At 38.6% G+C, this 17,656-nt stretch overlaps 2 protein-coding genes across 2 annotated transcripts; both read right to left on the minus strand.

The window, feature by feature from the left end:
* Positions 1-3,871: 3,871 nt before the first annotated feature.
* si:ch211-165g14.1 lies at positions 3,872-12,223 on the minus strand. The gene is made up of 6 exons (XM_043250726.1): positions 12,045-12,223; positions 8,218-10,112; positions 7,785-7,878; positions 6,263-6,312; positions 6,013-6,087; positions 3,872-5,184 (listed from the first exon to the last, which is right to left on the minus strand). Exons 2-5 carry the CDS (start codon positions 10,108-10,110, stop codon positions 6,043-6,045), a joined length of 2,082 nt encoding a protein of 693 aa, XP_043106661.1. The 5' UTR covers positions 10,111-10,112; positions 12,045-12,223; the 3' UTR covers positions 3,872-5,184; positions 6,013-6,042.
* A 691-nt stretch (positions 12,224-12,914) lies between these two features.
* Positions 12,915-17,536, minus strand: mfsd13al (major facilitator superfamily domain containing 13a-like). Its single transcript, XM_043250548.1, has 6 exons — positions 17,185-17,536; positions 15,182-15,910; positions 14,338-14,492; positions 14,045-14,128; positions 13,824-13,967; positions 12,915-13,609 (listed from the first exon to the last, which is right to left on the minus strand). The coding sequence occupies exons 1-6, from the start codon at positions 17,329-17,331 to the stop codon at positions 13,468-13,470; spliced, it is 1,401 nt and encodes a 466-aa protein (XP_043106483.1). The 5' UTR covers positions 17,332-17,536; the 3' UTR covers positions 12,915-13,467.
* Between the last annotated feature and the right edge of the window lie 120 nt (positions 17,537-17,656).

Below are 17,656 nucleotides of genomic sequence, written 5' to 3' on the forward strand. Positions count from 1 at the left end.
GCCATTTATGGACAGCGCTTCCCCGCCATTGACAGAATTTTCCAGCTTTCTGTCTTTGCGCACATATATATTCGCTAGGAGGCGCTATTACATGTTTTCTGAAAGACGACAGAATCTCTGAAACAAAACATGGCGAAGAAGAAGCAGCAACAAGACACAGCATAGGTAAGCTGATGCATATGTAAAATAACACAATCATCAACAGCCTAGAAATCCAAAGTATGCCAACTGTTCTGCTGTTGATATTGATTTATTTACTGTATATATTACGCTGCTGCCACATAGATTTACATATAAACAAAATAAACATGCCGTTATTTCCCAGCTGTTTACCTTCACAGACATAATTATTTTTGTAGCTTGTGTGTTTCAAAACCTTGTTTGTATTTGAGCGTCTATGCTCAATAAGAAATTAAAAAAACTACTGGATTATTACTCACAGTCGCTTTTTGTGTGCATATTTTTGTTGTGGGCACTATATAGCGAAAACCATATATCATAAGGTTTAAAACCAACAGACAAAATATCTGAGGTACAAGCTGTAAAGTCACAGCTAGCCTGTTAAAGGAATCAGCTCATTTGCATTTAAAGAGACATGCACAAAGACAGCGCGTTTCAGCTTCCACTCAAAATAGCCATTTTCTAAATGCTTCTGGGGTATTTCGAGCTGAAACTTCACAGACACATTCTGGAACACTTGACACTTATATTGCATTTTGTAGAAAGGAAAATAATAGGTCTCTTTTAAACTATCATTGTAATTTAATTGTAAACAGCATACAATTAAGAGTATGAAAACCCATTCAATTTCCATTTACGATATATTTCTATACTCTTGTATGCACTTTTCCTCCCTCGCAACAAGATGAAGATAATATGAGGGGTATTTCAGGACAAGCTAGACTGTTTACTTCTGTCACTAATTAATAAGTTTAAATAAAGATCCTTAGCCACCGGAGAGATGCAAAATACGGATGATCCAGAAAACCTGTGGGCAGCACTGCAGATTATGATAAAGGCAGAAAACAAATTATACTGTTGGATTTCTGGGTGCTAAGATAATGTTAACGCCCAGAGCAAAGGGAGGCCGAGCAGAAAGAGAGCCAGCCATTAGCTGCAGGCATCAGCCATGAAGCAACTTTACACCGGCGTGACATCTCTCTCTCTCTCGCTCTCTCATCTTCTCACGGTTAATCTTTGAGATAAGCAGGACAGATTAGTCACCACACAAGCAGAGAGCACCAGTGCTTTCAGCGATTGAAAAGTAAGGCCATTATAACCTTTCCACTCTATTAACCTGACATTTCAAGAGTTAGGAAATTACCGTTGCCATTTGCTACTTATATGATTAGAAGGAAGATCTGATTTCTCAGTCAATTTTCTGCTTTTGGACGAGGAAAGATGCTGTCGCTACAAACTTTTACGGCACCTAAAGAAGCTAACTGACTGCGCAAACAGAAATATCCTCTTTTCGAAGAGTTACTCCATCCCAAAATGCAAATTCTGTCATTAATCACTTACCCCCATGTCGTTCAAACACATATTTTGTCTGGACCTTGACAGTGTTCATTACTTGGCAGGTCACAAGCCTTCCGGTTTTCATCCAAAATATCTTTAATTGTGTTGTGAAGTCAAATAAAGCTTTTACGGATGTGGAACACAATCAAATTCTGCTCTTTTACACAGATTTATAAAAAATAGATTATTGGTTTTTAAATCCAAATCTTAGCATAACCAAAGATCCGCATCTAACAATTCACTGGAGGGCGGGGGGTGACGTATATTTAAAAATAATTAAATAAAAGCACATACATCAACCCAATAATGGTTATCTAATAAACATGTTCTATTCTTTTCAGATTTCACACCTGAAAGAGACACGCATTTTCTGTTCATATGTTCATTCTACGAATCTCACGCACGCATATCTGAGAAATAATCGTAAAATCAAAATTTAGGATGGTTTCTGCGCAGCGTTTTTTTAATGAAGCCCCAATGGAGCAAGTTTATAAAAATTAACTATGGCCTAATCTTGGTTTAGGCTAAGCCCTGTTTGTGAAACCGGGCCTATGTCTGCTAATAATGTCACTTTTCATATTAATGTTGCATAATGCCTTATTATACCATTTTTAAATAGCGTCATGCTATAAAATGTTCTGAACAAAATTTCTCTGCTCAAGGCTCACACAAGCAATAGGCACAGTCAGGTAGAGGCAGAGGTCTGAGCAACAGCAGCGCCGTTATTGTGTCAGTCGATTCACACACTGCTAAGAGACAAGAACACTATTTCCACCACAAACACAGCGGATGTCAGCAGGGACCTTGGCAGCCCGGTACAGTTAGTGATCCGATTGGGTAATGAGGGGGATGAGTCATAAGTTTTGACTAGAAGAAAAATAAGGACATATCAGAGACTAAACAGAGACTTTAAATCTAACAGGATGTCGAGCAACTTAAACTAAGGCCAGCATTATTATGCGCTGCCCTTATTTATGCATTATTATCGCATAAATGTGTAACCTCGCTAAATGTGAAACTAAACATTGCAATTCATCCACAACTACTCGCATAAAAAAATAGGGTAATGTAAATAAAACTGCATTATCACATTTGAAATGACAGTCCTTACATGTTTAGTGGTTTAATGGATCGTACCGAGCTCAAATCATGGATTAGTTTAAGTTTGTGGAGCAATGCACGTGTTTCTGCCCCAATAGCGCACTTACATCTTGGAGATGTTTATTTGATGTCTGCAATTACATCCGCAACATGTATTTTTTAGAGTTTGCCCATCTGCATGTCTATAGAACGTTTCCTTTTAGAGGTCAAGTTAACGTCTAGTTATTTTTTATAGGATGAAACGGACCTCTAGAAGAGGCCAGTGAGATGTTTGTAGACGGCAGATGCTTTCCAAATCAAGAGATCTTCATCAGACATCTTGCAGATGGATTGTGCTTTCCGGGTGTCTTGCCAATTTACTATTCAACTGAATTTAAACCAAGCGCAAAAAGAAGGGAATGATCCCTGATGAAAAAAAACCAGCATATGCTGCCCAGGTATGTTTCGAAGCTGGTTACGGGTTTATGCTAGTTACTGTAAACTGTTGGGCTCTATAGGCACAATATGGGCACAACCTCAAAGCATGGATCAAAGTTTAGCTCTTTAACGCTTGTTTTTAAAAATGTTTGAACTTTACCAGTTAGGCTAGCAGTTTTTGCTGGCGTCTGAGCAAATTATGGAAAGGTGCATTTGTCGCACACTCAAATTATTTATGTAGCCTATTTATTCAACGTATTGGATTATTTTATTGTTGTGGCCTATCTAAAAGGCACTCTCTCCTTGTATAACGTCCAGTCTGGTTCCATTCACACAGCGTGTGTGAACTAGCGCTATCAAATGATCAATCACATCCAAAATAAAAGTTTTTTTCTTCACATAACGGTACTATGTATGTTTATTATGTATACATATATAAATGTATGTCTAAGAAGAATATGTATTGTTTATTATGTTAAATAAATTGTATAATTATATTATTGATTAGGGACACTTCATTTCTAGCGATTTTAGTCGATTTGGTCACAAAAACAGTCTTTGCATTTAATAACGAATTGTTCAAACTCGTCATTATAACATCCCTATCCTATCTGTTCAGTGCTTTGATACAATCTGTTGTTAAAAACGCTATATAAATAAAAGCGGTTGATATATTATGTGATATACACATTTTACACATAAATACTAAATATATATATATATATATATATATATATATATATATATATATATATATATATATATATATATATATATATATATGTGTGTGTGTGTGTGTGTGTGTGTAGAAATAGAAATATACATTACACACACGTTTTATGTAAAGAAAAAAAACTTTTATTTTGAAATAATCGCAATTAACGCGTGTGAACAGAACTTTATTATAGAATACAGCACTGACCAAACATTCCGCTGCTGTGTGGACTTCACCGTGGGGATTTGAACCATAATAACCAGCAAGTAATGCCACGATAACATCCTAGAAATTGTAGAGTACTGCAGCAGAAGCCACTCAAAAAAACAAACTAGTAGCTACAGCAGAAATGGCATATAAACCACACAGCAACTCCTCTCAGAAAACCTTATCAACCGGCCTGTGACACCGCCGCGGCCTCCCACATCCCTCTGGTACTGCGATGGTGAGTTTTCCCAGAAGTGAGTATCACTTTATTTCGCTGCAGTGTGCATTTAACCACGAAAGAAGCAAAGTCGAGCTTTAAGAAACGTTGAAAGAAGCGCGCCTTCGGTCTGGAGGTCGTCTAGCACCGCCATCAGGACAAAAGAGCATCAGCAGCCCGCCAAATAAAAGCTCGCAGTGTTAGGAATGTGGAATAAAAACATTTATTGAAACAGAACTCGAAACATCACAAGGCATCGGGTGAAATGGAAAATCCTACAGACGCTGTGACTCCGATTCCCGGGCCACGAGTTGCGAAATATAACTGAAACCAGATTCATATTTAAAAGCACCCTGTAGCTGTTACAAACATCAAATCATAACGTGCCTTTACTGCATGTATACAAGGTGCTAAAACACACTCTGTCCTTTTAAAGGAGGCTGTTCGTTGGCAAATAAATACACACCTATGCATTAAACATAAATAGAAATAAATATGTCCACATAATAGTGCATACGGTACCACGGGAGGAGACTAGTTCATTCAGCGTTTCAGTTTTATGTAATAAAGACATCGCCGTTGCAGAATGAACAGTCGGAGTTGTATATTTAACGAACGAGACGCTTAAGTGCACGTAAGAATAAAAGTCAAAAGAGAAAAATCGAGCACTTCTGTCACTTCGAACGAAACGGGGCCGTTTGCCGTTGGTTGGATTGTTGGAACGTCGGAAAGGGTTTCATTCAGAGATATTTGGCCTTCGGTGAACTTAAGTGAAATGGAGATGTAAAAATCCGCAGTGGAAGGTAGAGGAATGCAACGAACATCATCCAGCGTTGGTTACCAGGTCAAAGGCGGCGGCCGTCTGCAGCGCATCCGGTCCCGAACATTCAGCCGCCTGAGAGTACATGTAAACACTCAACAAGTGAAGCACTAATTCAAATCGAACGATCTGTAAACACTTCAGGGATCCGCTCCACGGCCCGATATCCCGACATCTGTCCAAGTCTACCTGCAGATCAAAGAAGAACCGAATATATCATTACAGCTTCGGTGTTTGAAATGGGTATCGAAAAAACTGACTTCATTAAATCAGCAGCGCGCGGAGTTTGTCGGACTTGCGTAACAAGCGTTACGTCACTGTGTTCCAGACTTGTTCCTGGAGGCGCACCGATGCTGCACGTGTTCAAACCGGTCGTAATTAAACACACCTGCGCCCGTATTCGCGAAACACCTTAAGGCAAAAAGTAGCTCTTAACTTGACCCTTAAAAATTGTGGGTCAGTCCTCCGTGACTAACAGATCATTAACGGCTAGCCTACTTTACATCGGTTGCATCCAATGTTTCCTCATCATTCATCCACCATTCATTTCGGATACGATAAATGACGATATTTGACACCACTAATATAAACAAACGATGATTTAATGTCAAGTGTAACTCCCTTTAAATACTCTGAATAATTTATTCAATTTTATATTATTGTAAAGAGTTACAGAGCATTGCATTGTTTAACTGGTTGAGTTTGATATGGGATAATATAAAAATAGATGCATTACTTTTTAGAGAGAGTAATTAGTATAGCAATTTTGTTACACTGTTGAAGATGTAATTAGTAGCTGGTAATTACGTTTTTTTTTTTTTAATAGTAATTTAAGCAGCACTGATTAGATTAAGTTGTTAAGTGAGACAATGTTATAATTACTACTTACAAAATCTGATAAGAACATGCCTAGGTAATAAGGCCTGAAACACATTTCTTCATTCCTTTGATTTTGAGGTGAAAACCCAAAAAGGTTTAAAAGGCCAACTAAAATGATAAATACTTGCAGTAAAATACCTTCAAAGACATATCAGCACCTCCCAAATGTCATCTGTTCTTCAACCTGCTGACGCTCATTCTAGATGTTTTATTCTGTGAAGACAAAAACATGAGTGATCATTTTCAGCGATGAGGATGATGCAAGAGGAAGACAATAAGGCCGAGAAACCCAGTACTGCAGTCTATTATGCTGCAAACTCCTGTCATTTTCATAACTTAAACTCATCGTTTCTGAGAAACTCCAGCTAAAACAATATATCTGAGTCACCTTGTGCTTCGGGCATCTTATTGTGAAGTTCTCCTCATTGAGAGCGCTGTCTGTGGAGACACAAAGAGAACGGATAAACGCCTCAACAAGAAAAATCAGTGCAACAAAACAAAGATGAGAGAGAAACTCCAGAACAGACAGAAATGGGATACAAACCGATGCCTTACAAGGAGCTAAAAAAAAATAAAAGCTTAAACCATACATACCCCGCTCTTAACCAAACGTATGAAAGCCTGCTTCAGAGCACAGTTATCACTGCTGTTGTTTGTAAGGCGGTAAAATCATGTGGCGTTAAAACATCACAGCTAGATGCTTAGCAACAGATGGCCAATTGTGTGCCTCGCTTTGGACAGTTACAGAAATAATGCGTGTCGTTTTATATTTAGTGTGCATGGTAAACGGTGGTCGAAGAAAACCTGAATTGGAGTGAAGAAGAGAGCGTTTTATTCTCACATTTACAGTCCACTAAAAAGTCCATTTAGGAAAGACCTGATGGTACATTCTGTAATAATACGAGAACACTCAATTCTAGTGCTCTTACTTAATCAGAATCGCAATCGTTTTTTTCCTTAAGAACTTTAAAGGATTAGTTCACCCAAAAATGTAAATGACTCTGTGTTTTACCCCGCCTCGAGGCATCCGTGACTTTCTATTGTCAGACGAATCCATTCAGAGTTATATAAAAAAAAACGTTGTGGCTCTTCCAGGCGTTATCATTGCAGTAGGTGGGTGTTTTTGGTCAACAGTCCAAAACACGTTGAATAAAGTGCGCATCTTTAATAAAACGTGCCTCATAGGGTTCAGGAGCATGAACATATGCCTCCTTTCACCAATCCAATCCCCAAAAAATAAATATTGTCACTAATTATGCAACGCCATGCATATGACCGTCAGCAGAAGTGAGAGAGAACTGTGTATTACCTTTTAAATAAGGATATTTGTCTTCCAAAAATGCATGTATTTACTATAGGAGGCCTTTATTCTGGCTGAGGGTTAGCTATTTTAAGCGTTCCCAACCCTGTTTCTGAAGCCCCTCCAATAATGCATGTTGCATCAGCGCATCAGACCTAGGCTGTGTCTGAAAGCTGAGAAATGCTGCCTCCACGGTTTTATTTTAACATAAGCAGTTCAGGTTAACTGGTGTGTGCAAGGCTTCTGGGGGTATTCACTAGCACTTATTTTTAGCTGTAAAAACAGATTGTTATGTGGCTTGATTTTGCAAACTGGCATTTTTAAAATCAGTTTTACTGTTTACTGCCCTTTGCTATCCTTCAGGAGGTACCTTTGTACCTCATTGGCTAATAGGGCAGTAAGTCAACAAGCCAGCTGCCTAAGCTCTCGGACAAAGCACTGGAACGCATTTGTCATTCAGCTCTGCCTTGAAATGTTTTTTTTTTTTTTTTTTTCAGAAGAACCATTAGGTCAACCAAACTGACACTGTGGTTTTGTACAATGTACATTGCATTATTTTTGGTTTCTAATCTCGCAAGAGAGACAATACAGGCAAACTGATGACCATTACCTGACTGCAGGGCACAGGGGAAGTGGTACTTATTGGGGCAATCTTTAAAGAAACATCCCAAAGTGGCACCAACCCTGTGACATTGTGAGCACACCTGCAACAACAAAACAAACTTTACAGCTTCAGAAGATTCAAAGGCAGTGTAATTGTAATAGTTAGACAATAGACAAAAATCTCACAGTATCTATAAAGCAGATTCACATAATTAACCAAAAAGCACAAACTTCCAAAAACTTGTACTAAAAAAGTCATCACGAGATTAAAGTCATTATAACGTAAGATTAAATTGCTAAATTTCAAGAAAAATGTCAAAATTAAATATTGACAAAATCAGCTCCCACTTTCATAACACAAAATACAATTTCTTTTGATATGCCCCAAACCTTTCTTTATCAGACTGACTCTGACAGAGGAAGAAAAGGTGAAGACTCACCGTTTCGTGTGCAAGCCGAATGGCTTCCTCCAATCCGTAAAGTTTCCCTTTAACCAAAAATATGCCTGCAGTCCAAATGCTACAGTCCTCATGTATCCAGTTCTCACTACACACACGAGCTTCCTCAACACTCTCTGAGCAGTTCTCCTTTCTCTGCCGTTTGACAGACTGAGACGCAGCATCTTCTAAACTGTAGACCGAGTCCAAATCGCTGCAGTCAGGTTCCTGCTTTTGAGCAGGAGGACTGCTGTCAGATTTACAGAAGGCCTGAGTTCCACTGGAGTGATATGGCCCATGCAAGTCCCCGAGGCCTTCAACACTGCCAGCCCTTCCGCACAGGCAGCAGAAATGCCTGACCTGCAACCTGGCGTCAGAGCCAACACGGCCCAGCTGTAAACAGGAAGTCTTTGGGATAACCCCAGAGACCACCTGCTGCGACCCTTTCTTCGCCGAATAAACATCCTCTTCCTTGAAGTTGATGATTGTGCAGGATGAGAACTCCATGTGAATATACGGGGCGAAGCCGTCTGGCCTGGTGTCCTTCTTCTCTTCTTTGTGGTTTGCATATTTTAGTTTGATTTCTGGCTCTTGAGGTGAAAACATGGATGAAGGTCCAGACGAGCGAGGTTTTCGGCGTCTTCTCTTTGCCGTGCTTGTTGCTGATTTGCCAGAGGGTGGCGCTCTCACCCTCTTAGCAGGTGTCTTGGGTTTGGCTCTCGCTTTAGGCCTTGGTTTTGCTCGTTTCCTGTTCTTCGAAGCCGGGGTTTTCCGCAGACAGCTTGATGTTGTAGGCGAAGCCCCACTCTGTGGAGACTTGAAGACGCTTGTGTTTTCTGCATCTGAGGTAGATGGGAGGTTTTCGGGGAAAGCAGCATCCATGTCTTGATCGCTGTCTTCTGGAGATATGGGAATACAGACCGACTCCATCCACGACAGCAACGACTTGGATTCAGAGCTGGACTTGCCATCTTGCGCTTCAAAAACAGGTTCGTTCAGGGAAAAGAAATTGTTCACATTTTTGGGAGAGCAGTCCTTTTTAACTTCTTGCTTTATGGAGGAATTTTCTTGTCTTCCACGACTTCTCTCGTTAACTATAACGCTTCGCGTTCGGAAGCGGCAGTTCGGAGGCGTCTTGCATCTGGAGTTGCTCACTGGCACCTCAATGATGTCACTGTCATGATCACTAGAGATGTATTCGATGGAGCATGGAGATGGTTTTTTAGTGCCGGAACATTCGGATGCGAGTGTTTCGATGGCAGTTTGGTCAGTTGTTGGGCTGCTGGAACGTAGTGTGTATGCAGCCGTGCTGGCGTCCTGAGGTAAACACGATGAGCCCTTAGTTTGTGACGTACCTGTGTCACTCAAGTATGTTTCATCACAAAGTGAATGTGTCTCTAATATACTGTGCACTATCCTTCCTCCCAGTGTGCTGTTCTCTAATACAGAGTCAGCTTTTTTGTGACATTTTTTCGTTTGCGTCAACATATCGTCCGTTTCAACACTGTAATCACTGTCATCCGTAAACTCTTGGTCTGTGGGTGGGCACTGAGATAATATCTGAGCCACAGATGGCAAGCCATTGATCAGTGGTAAAGGTATAGAGTACTGGCCGTGGGATGACGTGCCACAAGTCCTTGTCCCATGATGCTTTGATCCTGGTTCTGGGTGATCCGGAGAATTTGGTTCGCCAGGTCGAGTGATGTACAGAGACTCAGACTTGTTAATACTCTTGCTCCCTGAGGTAATGCCGCACCAGCTGGGCTTTTTCACCAGATCCAAAGCCTCCATGGAGTTTGTCTTTAAGGGATTCTGCCTGCAACCCACGGACAGATCCAGAGCTGAGGAACGAGACTCCTGAAGGTGCATGACATCAGCCTGGTTAAGAGGGTCCATAACTGAAAGAAATCAAGACAATTTAGGCGTCAATAACCTGGCCAATGTGTATTCTGCAGAGTTTGGTATCTGTAGCTATTATTAGACGTGAAATCTGCTTTCAATACATTACACCACTACATCCTGTTGAAAAAAGATTATATCTTTAGTTTGGAATTTGTAATACTGCATTAGATTAGCTTGCATCAGATAGGACAAATATGAGTTTTTCTGTAAAAATTAGTGACTTTTCATCAAGCTCAGTTCCCATCACGCCAGGGCTCTATTTTGGATCCAGTTTAATTCTCCCTATATTTAGTTAATCTTCATTTTATATTTCAGTTTCATAAATGTTCATACCACATTTATGCAGATGATACTCAGCTTTATTGTCAGGTTCTGATTCAGTGTCTCCTTTGTTGGCTTGATTAAAGGAGATCAAGAAAAAAAAGTTCAATAATAACAACAGAAAGACAGAAAGAGGTTATTTAGTTTGGCCCTCCACACCTTTTACATAATTCAGCCCTACTTTGGGCCCCTTTGAAGAAAACATCTGGGAGATATTTTGGATCCTGAACTAAAATTTGACAAACAATTAAATTCTGTAGTCAGAGCCTTTCTTTTTGGCAGCTTAAGGGGCTTCACAATCTAGTTTTAATGATTTGGAGGTTGTTATTCATGAAGTTATTTCAACCAGACTGGATTAATGTAACGCTCTCTCACTTTATCCATCAAATTGTCCCCTACATTATCTTCTTTTAAATAATTTCTTCAAAAATCTTGGTTCTCAGGCGTTTGTTTAACTTGAAAACACTTTTTTATGCTTTCCCTTTCTACCCTCTCCCTCTTTTCTTTGTTTCTGATGTTTTGGCTGTGCATCGCCTTGGTTAGCACTTTTTTAATGTGCTATATAAATAAACCAGACCTTCCTTGACCTTGACTAAGTTGGTGAAAAAAATGCTAATGAATTGCAGCTAACGATTTAATAACATGACCAATATTGACTCTGTTAATGTATATTAAAATATTTTAGTTATGTACAAATCAGCATTTTAAAAGTGCATAAACCTAATAATAGTAATAATAATTATGTCAAGTTTATCATCATCAAATTAGTATAGTAATTTAATTTAATTATTATAATTTAAGTTAATCGCCTGCCCAATATGCTCTCTATTGGATTGTGATAATAAATAAGCATTTGACATAGTAAATTAATAATATTAATAATTGTAAAAAATAAAATCCTCACATTTAGAACTTAACAGCCTGGCTTATTGCGATACATTAATAAAAAAAAAAATCCACACAGTAGAATATATAAATAAAAACACATGGAACATAAACTAAAGGTAAAGAAAGAAGAAACTAAATAAATAAAATGCTAAATACAACTAAATAAATAAAAACATACATACATGTGCATATATATATATATATATATATATATATATATATATATATATATATATATAAAAATGTAAAAATATTCCATCTATATTACTGTACTGCAAAATAAATTATGCATCATGCTAAAAACTGGTTCATAATAAGTAGAAGAATCACGGCTCTGTAATTTCTTATAAAAGCTCAAATGTGATTCAAACAGATTAGGCGGGGTTTTTAATATTTAACCATAAAGTTACTGAAAATAAAGCACTCCTTAACAAAACACAATCTCTTGATTCTCAAAGTGAATCTGAAAGCAAACGCATCCTTCAGGCTGACACAGATTATCACACAAACCCAAAATAATGCAGCAAAGTAATTCTGTACGCCTATATTAATAAATATGAGGCACAGCAGTACCTATCGATATTGTTTATGTTGGTTTTATGAGTTGTACTGCGCCATGTTGTGATCGATCTATTGATTGATATTGATGAAGTCAGAGGCTGACTCACTACCACAGCTAACGCTAACCAGGTGTCAGTGTAACACTACAAGACACTTACCAGACGAAGAACGCGTCCCTTTACTACCCAGAGTTACTGAGCATGTTATCAAAGGCACGGGTATTTAAAAAAATTAATCTGGTCTAAAACACATGTGTATTAATTATATAAAAGAGTAAAACTACTGGCGAAAGCTGAACAAGGCAGTTCTTCTGTTTAACTGTGTGAGTCCGGCTAAACATGGCGACCGGAATACGCTACACAATAGAACTGCTTTCAAAATAAAAGCGAATTGTTCGGTAAAAAAAAAAAAATAGAACGCCTCGCGTTTCAACATTTGACGCACTCGTCTCCATAAATATAAGAGCGTAGAATAGAAAGAAAATATACAATACCGTTCAAATGTTTGGGACCTGTAAGATTTTTAATGTTTTAAAATAGGTTTATTTTGCTCATCTATTTCATAGGCTGTATCTATTCGATCAAAAATACTGTGGAAAAATGACTTTGTGGAATTTTCATCATTACCGAAGGCTTCAGTATGACATGAGCCTTTAGAAACCAATTTTAATATGCTGATTTATAACCGTTAAAAAAGTTGTGCTGCTCAACAGTTTTTGATACCTGTGATACTGTTTTCAGGATTCTTTGATAAATAAAAAGTAAGAAAAATTAATTTCCTTCATACTTTTATTTAATAAGGAAATTGGAAATAAAAAAAAGTAATAGAGACTGTTAGAAACATGTTCATCAAAAAATAAATTAAAAAATGTAAGAAAAAAGCTATATAATAATAATAATAATATATATATATATATATATATATATATATATATATATATATATATATATATATATATATATATATATATATATATATATATATATATATATATCTTTGTCAAACCCACATAATTGACATACCACAAATTATTTGACCACATAGTTAAGTTTATTGACGTAGAAAAATAGCAACAATCACAAAACCTTTCCCAATAACCAATAAACAAATAAATATATTCAAAATTAATGTTTTGTGTGAATCAATCATCAAAGGTGAAGTGATAAAAAAAAATTATGACTCCAAAGCTTTGAGATTGTGTCACAGAAAAGAAGCTTATTACACAACTCTTTGAATTACTTGATTCTGATTGGTCAACCACAACAATTCCACTCCACGCTCTCTTTCCTCACACATAATCAAATAATTTACACTCAAACTAACTTTAAAAATAGGACTGGCTGACTGTACATTTCCTCTGCATACATATAATTTTCCTATATTTCAGATAATGTATCTGATTTGTGTGATGAGATACAGTACATATAGAGAACCAACTACCACCTGAGAAACAAACCTGCTTTACAGTACCAAGAGATTCATCTAGAAAATTCCCTTTCTCACGTCTGTAGTTAACAAAAATCAAAATATAAATCAAGTGCTGAAAGTGAACGCATACAAACAAAGTGAAATGAGCCGGCTTCACCCATCGATGTACTTTGAGTCTATTGTGTGGCTCTCCCTGATGGAGAACGGCCTCCAGGCGAACACCTGCAGGACTGAGACACACAGCGGCACCACGCACACCAGGTAAAACATGGTACTGTGCAGAGACTGAAGGGCACTACGAAAACAAAGAGACAGACAATATTTCATTCATGCAATGGACCTTTTCCACCCCTAGAGGACGACAAATTATTGACGGTTTACAGTGAGTGTTCTGTAGCTTTACGTTGAGCACTCAAGAATAAAGAAATGAATCCAAAACGCACTTTTCTCCAATATCTTATATGTTGTGAAAAACTACGATTAATGGGATGTTTGATAGGTGAAGTTACCTTGGATCTGCAGCCTTCTCAGCGTCCTTCATTTCTGCGTAGCCATATTGGTTTAGAACGGAAACGACCAGCATAGGAGCTAAAGACTGTGCCGGCTTTGTAAAAAGAGCGTTGGTCCCAAAAACCATAGACGAGAGAGGAGAGCTGGAGACATTTTAAAAAAAGTTTTCAAAATCTCTTTATTACACAGTTTAAAAAAACAACAACAATGGCCTAAATACCTGCGTTTGTATTTCTGCAGGTCAGAGTCAATGATGTCAGCTAGAGGCAAATTGAAGAGACTGAAGGCCGCCTGAACCAAGACCCTAAGTCAGCATCAGAGGGCAAAACATCATGCATTCAGAGACAAAGATGGGTGATATTCATCATATATATTTATGAACAAAATGTTTGAATAGTGTACGTTTCTAAATGCACAAACCTCCCCACTGAACAGATGTGACATATCCTGTTCCCCCCTAACATATTAATTCCTTTATCCCAATGTTGGGCAAAAGGAACAGTAATTACTCACATGTTGGAAGTGAGGAACAATGCAAGGAAATAGTAGTTGCCTGGACCCAGCAGTAACATGATCACAGCAGCTCCGGCCTCCACGTAGAAGGTGATCAGAATGAGTCTGTAGTAGCCAAACTTATGGAGCAGATTCTGGCTGCACAAAACCAACATCTGTAGAAGAAAATAGAGTTTTTTATTAGATTTTTTGATTTGAGGCTTTTAAGTTTTTACTTAAGTTTTACTTAAAACAGGGGTTTATTAAATTCCAACTCCAAGTATGAATGACAATATTAGTAATGCTTGCTACAACCAGCGTTGGAAAAAGTTACTTCTAAAAGTAATGCATTACTATACAGAGTTACTCCATAAAAAAGTAACTCAGAACTAATTAATGCACTACTTTACTTTTGTGTTACTTTTTCTCACCTGGGCTGGGATTGCTAGCAAAAAAAGAAAAGAAAAGAAATTAATAAGAATAAAGTTCTTTGCATGCGTGTATAAATTAGCATCCAAAATTTTCGCATGTAAAACACATTGTGTCAATTACGTTTACACGGTGCCTCCAAAACGTATTAAAAAAATCTGGTTCACACTTTATGCATTTTTGCATCCTTAGCAAGCATTTCGAAATGAAAGGATGACGGATACAAAAAAAAAAGAAAGAATTTTGAGGCATTTCTCTGTTTCTTTTGTATTCGTCATCCTTTCCTATCCAAGTGCTTGCTACAGTTGTGAAAATGCAGAAAATGACACCTGGTCCTTTCATTTTTTATCATGGATGAAGGTTTCAAGGGAGTGGGTAAGCTTTATTGACAACTTTTTTTTTTTTTATGTGCAAAATTTCTACAACTTTAATGCACCTGAGGGCAGATGAATCCAGCTCCATACATGACGCTCTTGGCAAGCGATGGCAGGACATCCGGAGGAATGAGGTGCTCTGCAAAAATCATGGTGAAGTTATTGCAGAAGGCCACCATGAAGACCTGGAAGAAGTTCATGATCACGAACAGCTGGAAGTCTCGGTTGGTGATGATCTGCCAGGTCATGGACATCACGGACGACAGCGAGAGCGGCGGCTTCTGAGGACTCTGGGAGTCTTCTTCAGAGGCTCTGCTGTCAACTCGACTCTCGCTGTTCAAGCCCGTGTACAGCATGCAAACGCAGGCCAGTATGGCCACCACCACGCTGAATCCCTGGAAGGCGGGAAAATTTTCCATGTTTTCGGAGACGAGACCACAGAAGAGCACACTGGAGGAGCCCATCAGAGACGCCACCTGGCTGTATTTAATCAGCCTCAGTCTGTTCTGATGATGCCCGGAGATTTCTGCGAAGAGGGCGCACTGGGCTAGCAGCACGAATGTGAGCATGCCGTCGAAAGCGCAGAGGGTCACCATGAGGTGGACGCCGCTCATCCAGTCGTCCGCCTCGTACGTCCTCCACGGGAACCACGCCAGCAGAAAAGACAGACAGTACAGTGGGGCGCCGTATAAAATAGAGAGCCTCCGGCGCGAGCAGCACTCCATACGAGAGTTGTCTTGAAAATATCCAAACAAGGGGTCATTCAGAGCATTCCAGATCATAAAGACCACCTGCAGAGACATAGCTAGGAGGTCTTTAAAGGTCCAGATAATATTAAGCATTCTGCTGATTTATATAAAATGAACTTGAAACGAACACCATTTGATTTTAACATATACTGCTTTGTTCTTCTACAGAACACAAAAGAAGAAAATTTGAAGAATATTGGTAACTAAACAGTTTTATGATGTTGTGTTGTATTTATTTTGATAGCCCATTTCAGACTTTCTACTAACTGCAAGTAACTACATATCAACTAACTCTCTTTAGGGTAGGCTATTAGAAGACTATAAGGTTAGAGTGAGTAGAATTGAGTAGAAATTGACATGAACTTAAAAGTGTCTTATAGTCAGTAGTTAGTTGACCATCTATTAGTTGACCATCAAAGTAAATCAAGTATTTGGAGATATTTAGCAGACAGTCTACCAATACTGCTAGTTGACATGTAGTTGCAAAGTTACTCATAGTAAGCAGAATATCTAAAGAGTGTGTGTGTGTGTGTGTGTGTGTGTGTGTGTGTGTGTGTGTGTTCCACATGAGACAAAAAATCTGAATTGAAGCCGCCATTGTCCCAGTAGGGTGCAGCCATATTGTACTGCGCTGAAACAAATGAGGGTTTAGCAACAACATTTTTTTAGGTAAACTAGCCCTGGTTAAACAGGCCTGTTTCTGCCTTGATTTCAGGTCTTCAGGCCGGTCTTTCTGACTGGATAAGCCGGTCTGTTCTGGAGGTTTTAGAGCGGTTTAAGGCTTCTGTGAGGTGGAAGCCGGAAGACCAGTTATCTTTGCCAGACTGGAAGACTAGCAAAACCAGTTTAATCTCTTGCTGAACTGGGTTAACTGGGTTTAGGTTTGTTTGCTTTTAATAGAGCAACTTGTCTATTCATCCAATATAATACATTCATAATGTTCACAGAAAATATTACCAACGCATACCTAAAATCTATATACATATACATAGCTGAAACTTTTCACAATTGATAAAATAAGTCTCTCATCAACTGTGAAACAATTTTCGCTGTTTTATAAAATATGTTATAATGAAATAGGCCATATATCATTTCTACTGTCCTCTCTTTACCGCCGATGATTTTCCAGTCAAACAAAATGACTGACAGACCAAAATCGTTTCTGATTGGACAACAAAGTGCGGGCCACTCCCACGACTCCGCGTCTCGTCAGTTTTAATACTTTGCGAAACATAATTAGTAATGAAAACATATAGTTTACATCAACGTTAAAAAAAAAAAAACATTTTAACATGTTAAACCCGTACAAAACTCACCTGCGACTGATGGAAGGCTGTCTCTGATATTTTGTACTTATTTAAGAATAGCTTTACATAATAGAAACTAAAAATGCTGTTCATCATGCCAGCACCGAGCGTTGTCATGGAGTAAGCCAGAGCAGCTGGATGAGCAAAGTGCCTCATGATGCTAAGACGAATATGTGACTGGCTGGAAGCTAAAGACTGTCCGCAAAGGACTTAAACTTAACACTATAATAAAGCTCATGCAACCGCGGCTAATTAGTTTACTCTCCGGATCATCTCAGAGAGTGTTGCAAGAAAATAAAAGCTTTCAATAAAAAAGATCATAACGACAGCTCATTCCACTTAAAAACAGTGCACTGCACCACTTCCTGGTATTCTAAAGCGGGCGTGGCTTTCATGCGCGTCGATCCAGTAGTAAGCCGTCATTGGACGAGACGCCTCAACGCTCCCGCCCTCGTCCTCCTATTGGCCAGCGCAGAGATCC

This window comes from Puntigrus tetrazona, chromosome 10 (assembly GCF_018831695.1).
Source record: "Puntigrus tetrazona isolate hp1 chromosome 10, ASM1883169v1, whole genome shotgun sequence".
NCBI lineage: Eukaryota > Metazoa > Chordata > Actinopteri > Cypriniformes > Cyprinidae > Puntigrus > Puntigrus tetrazona.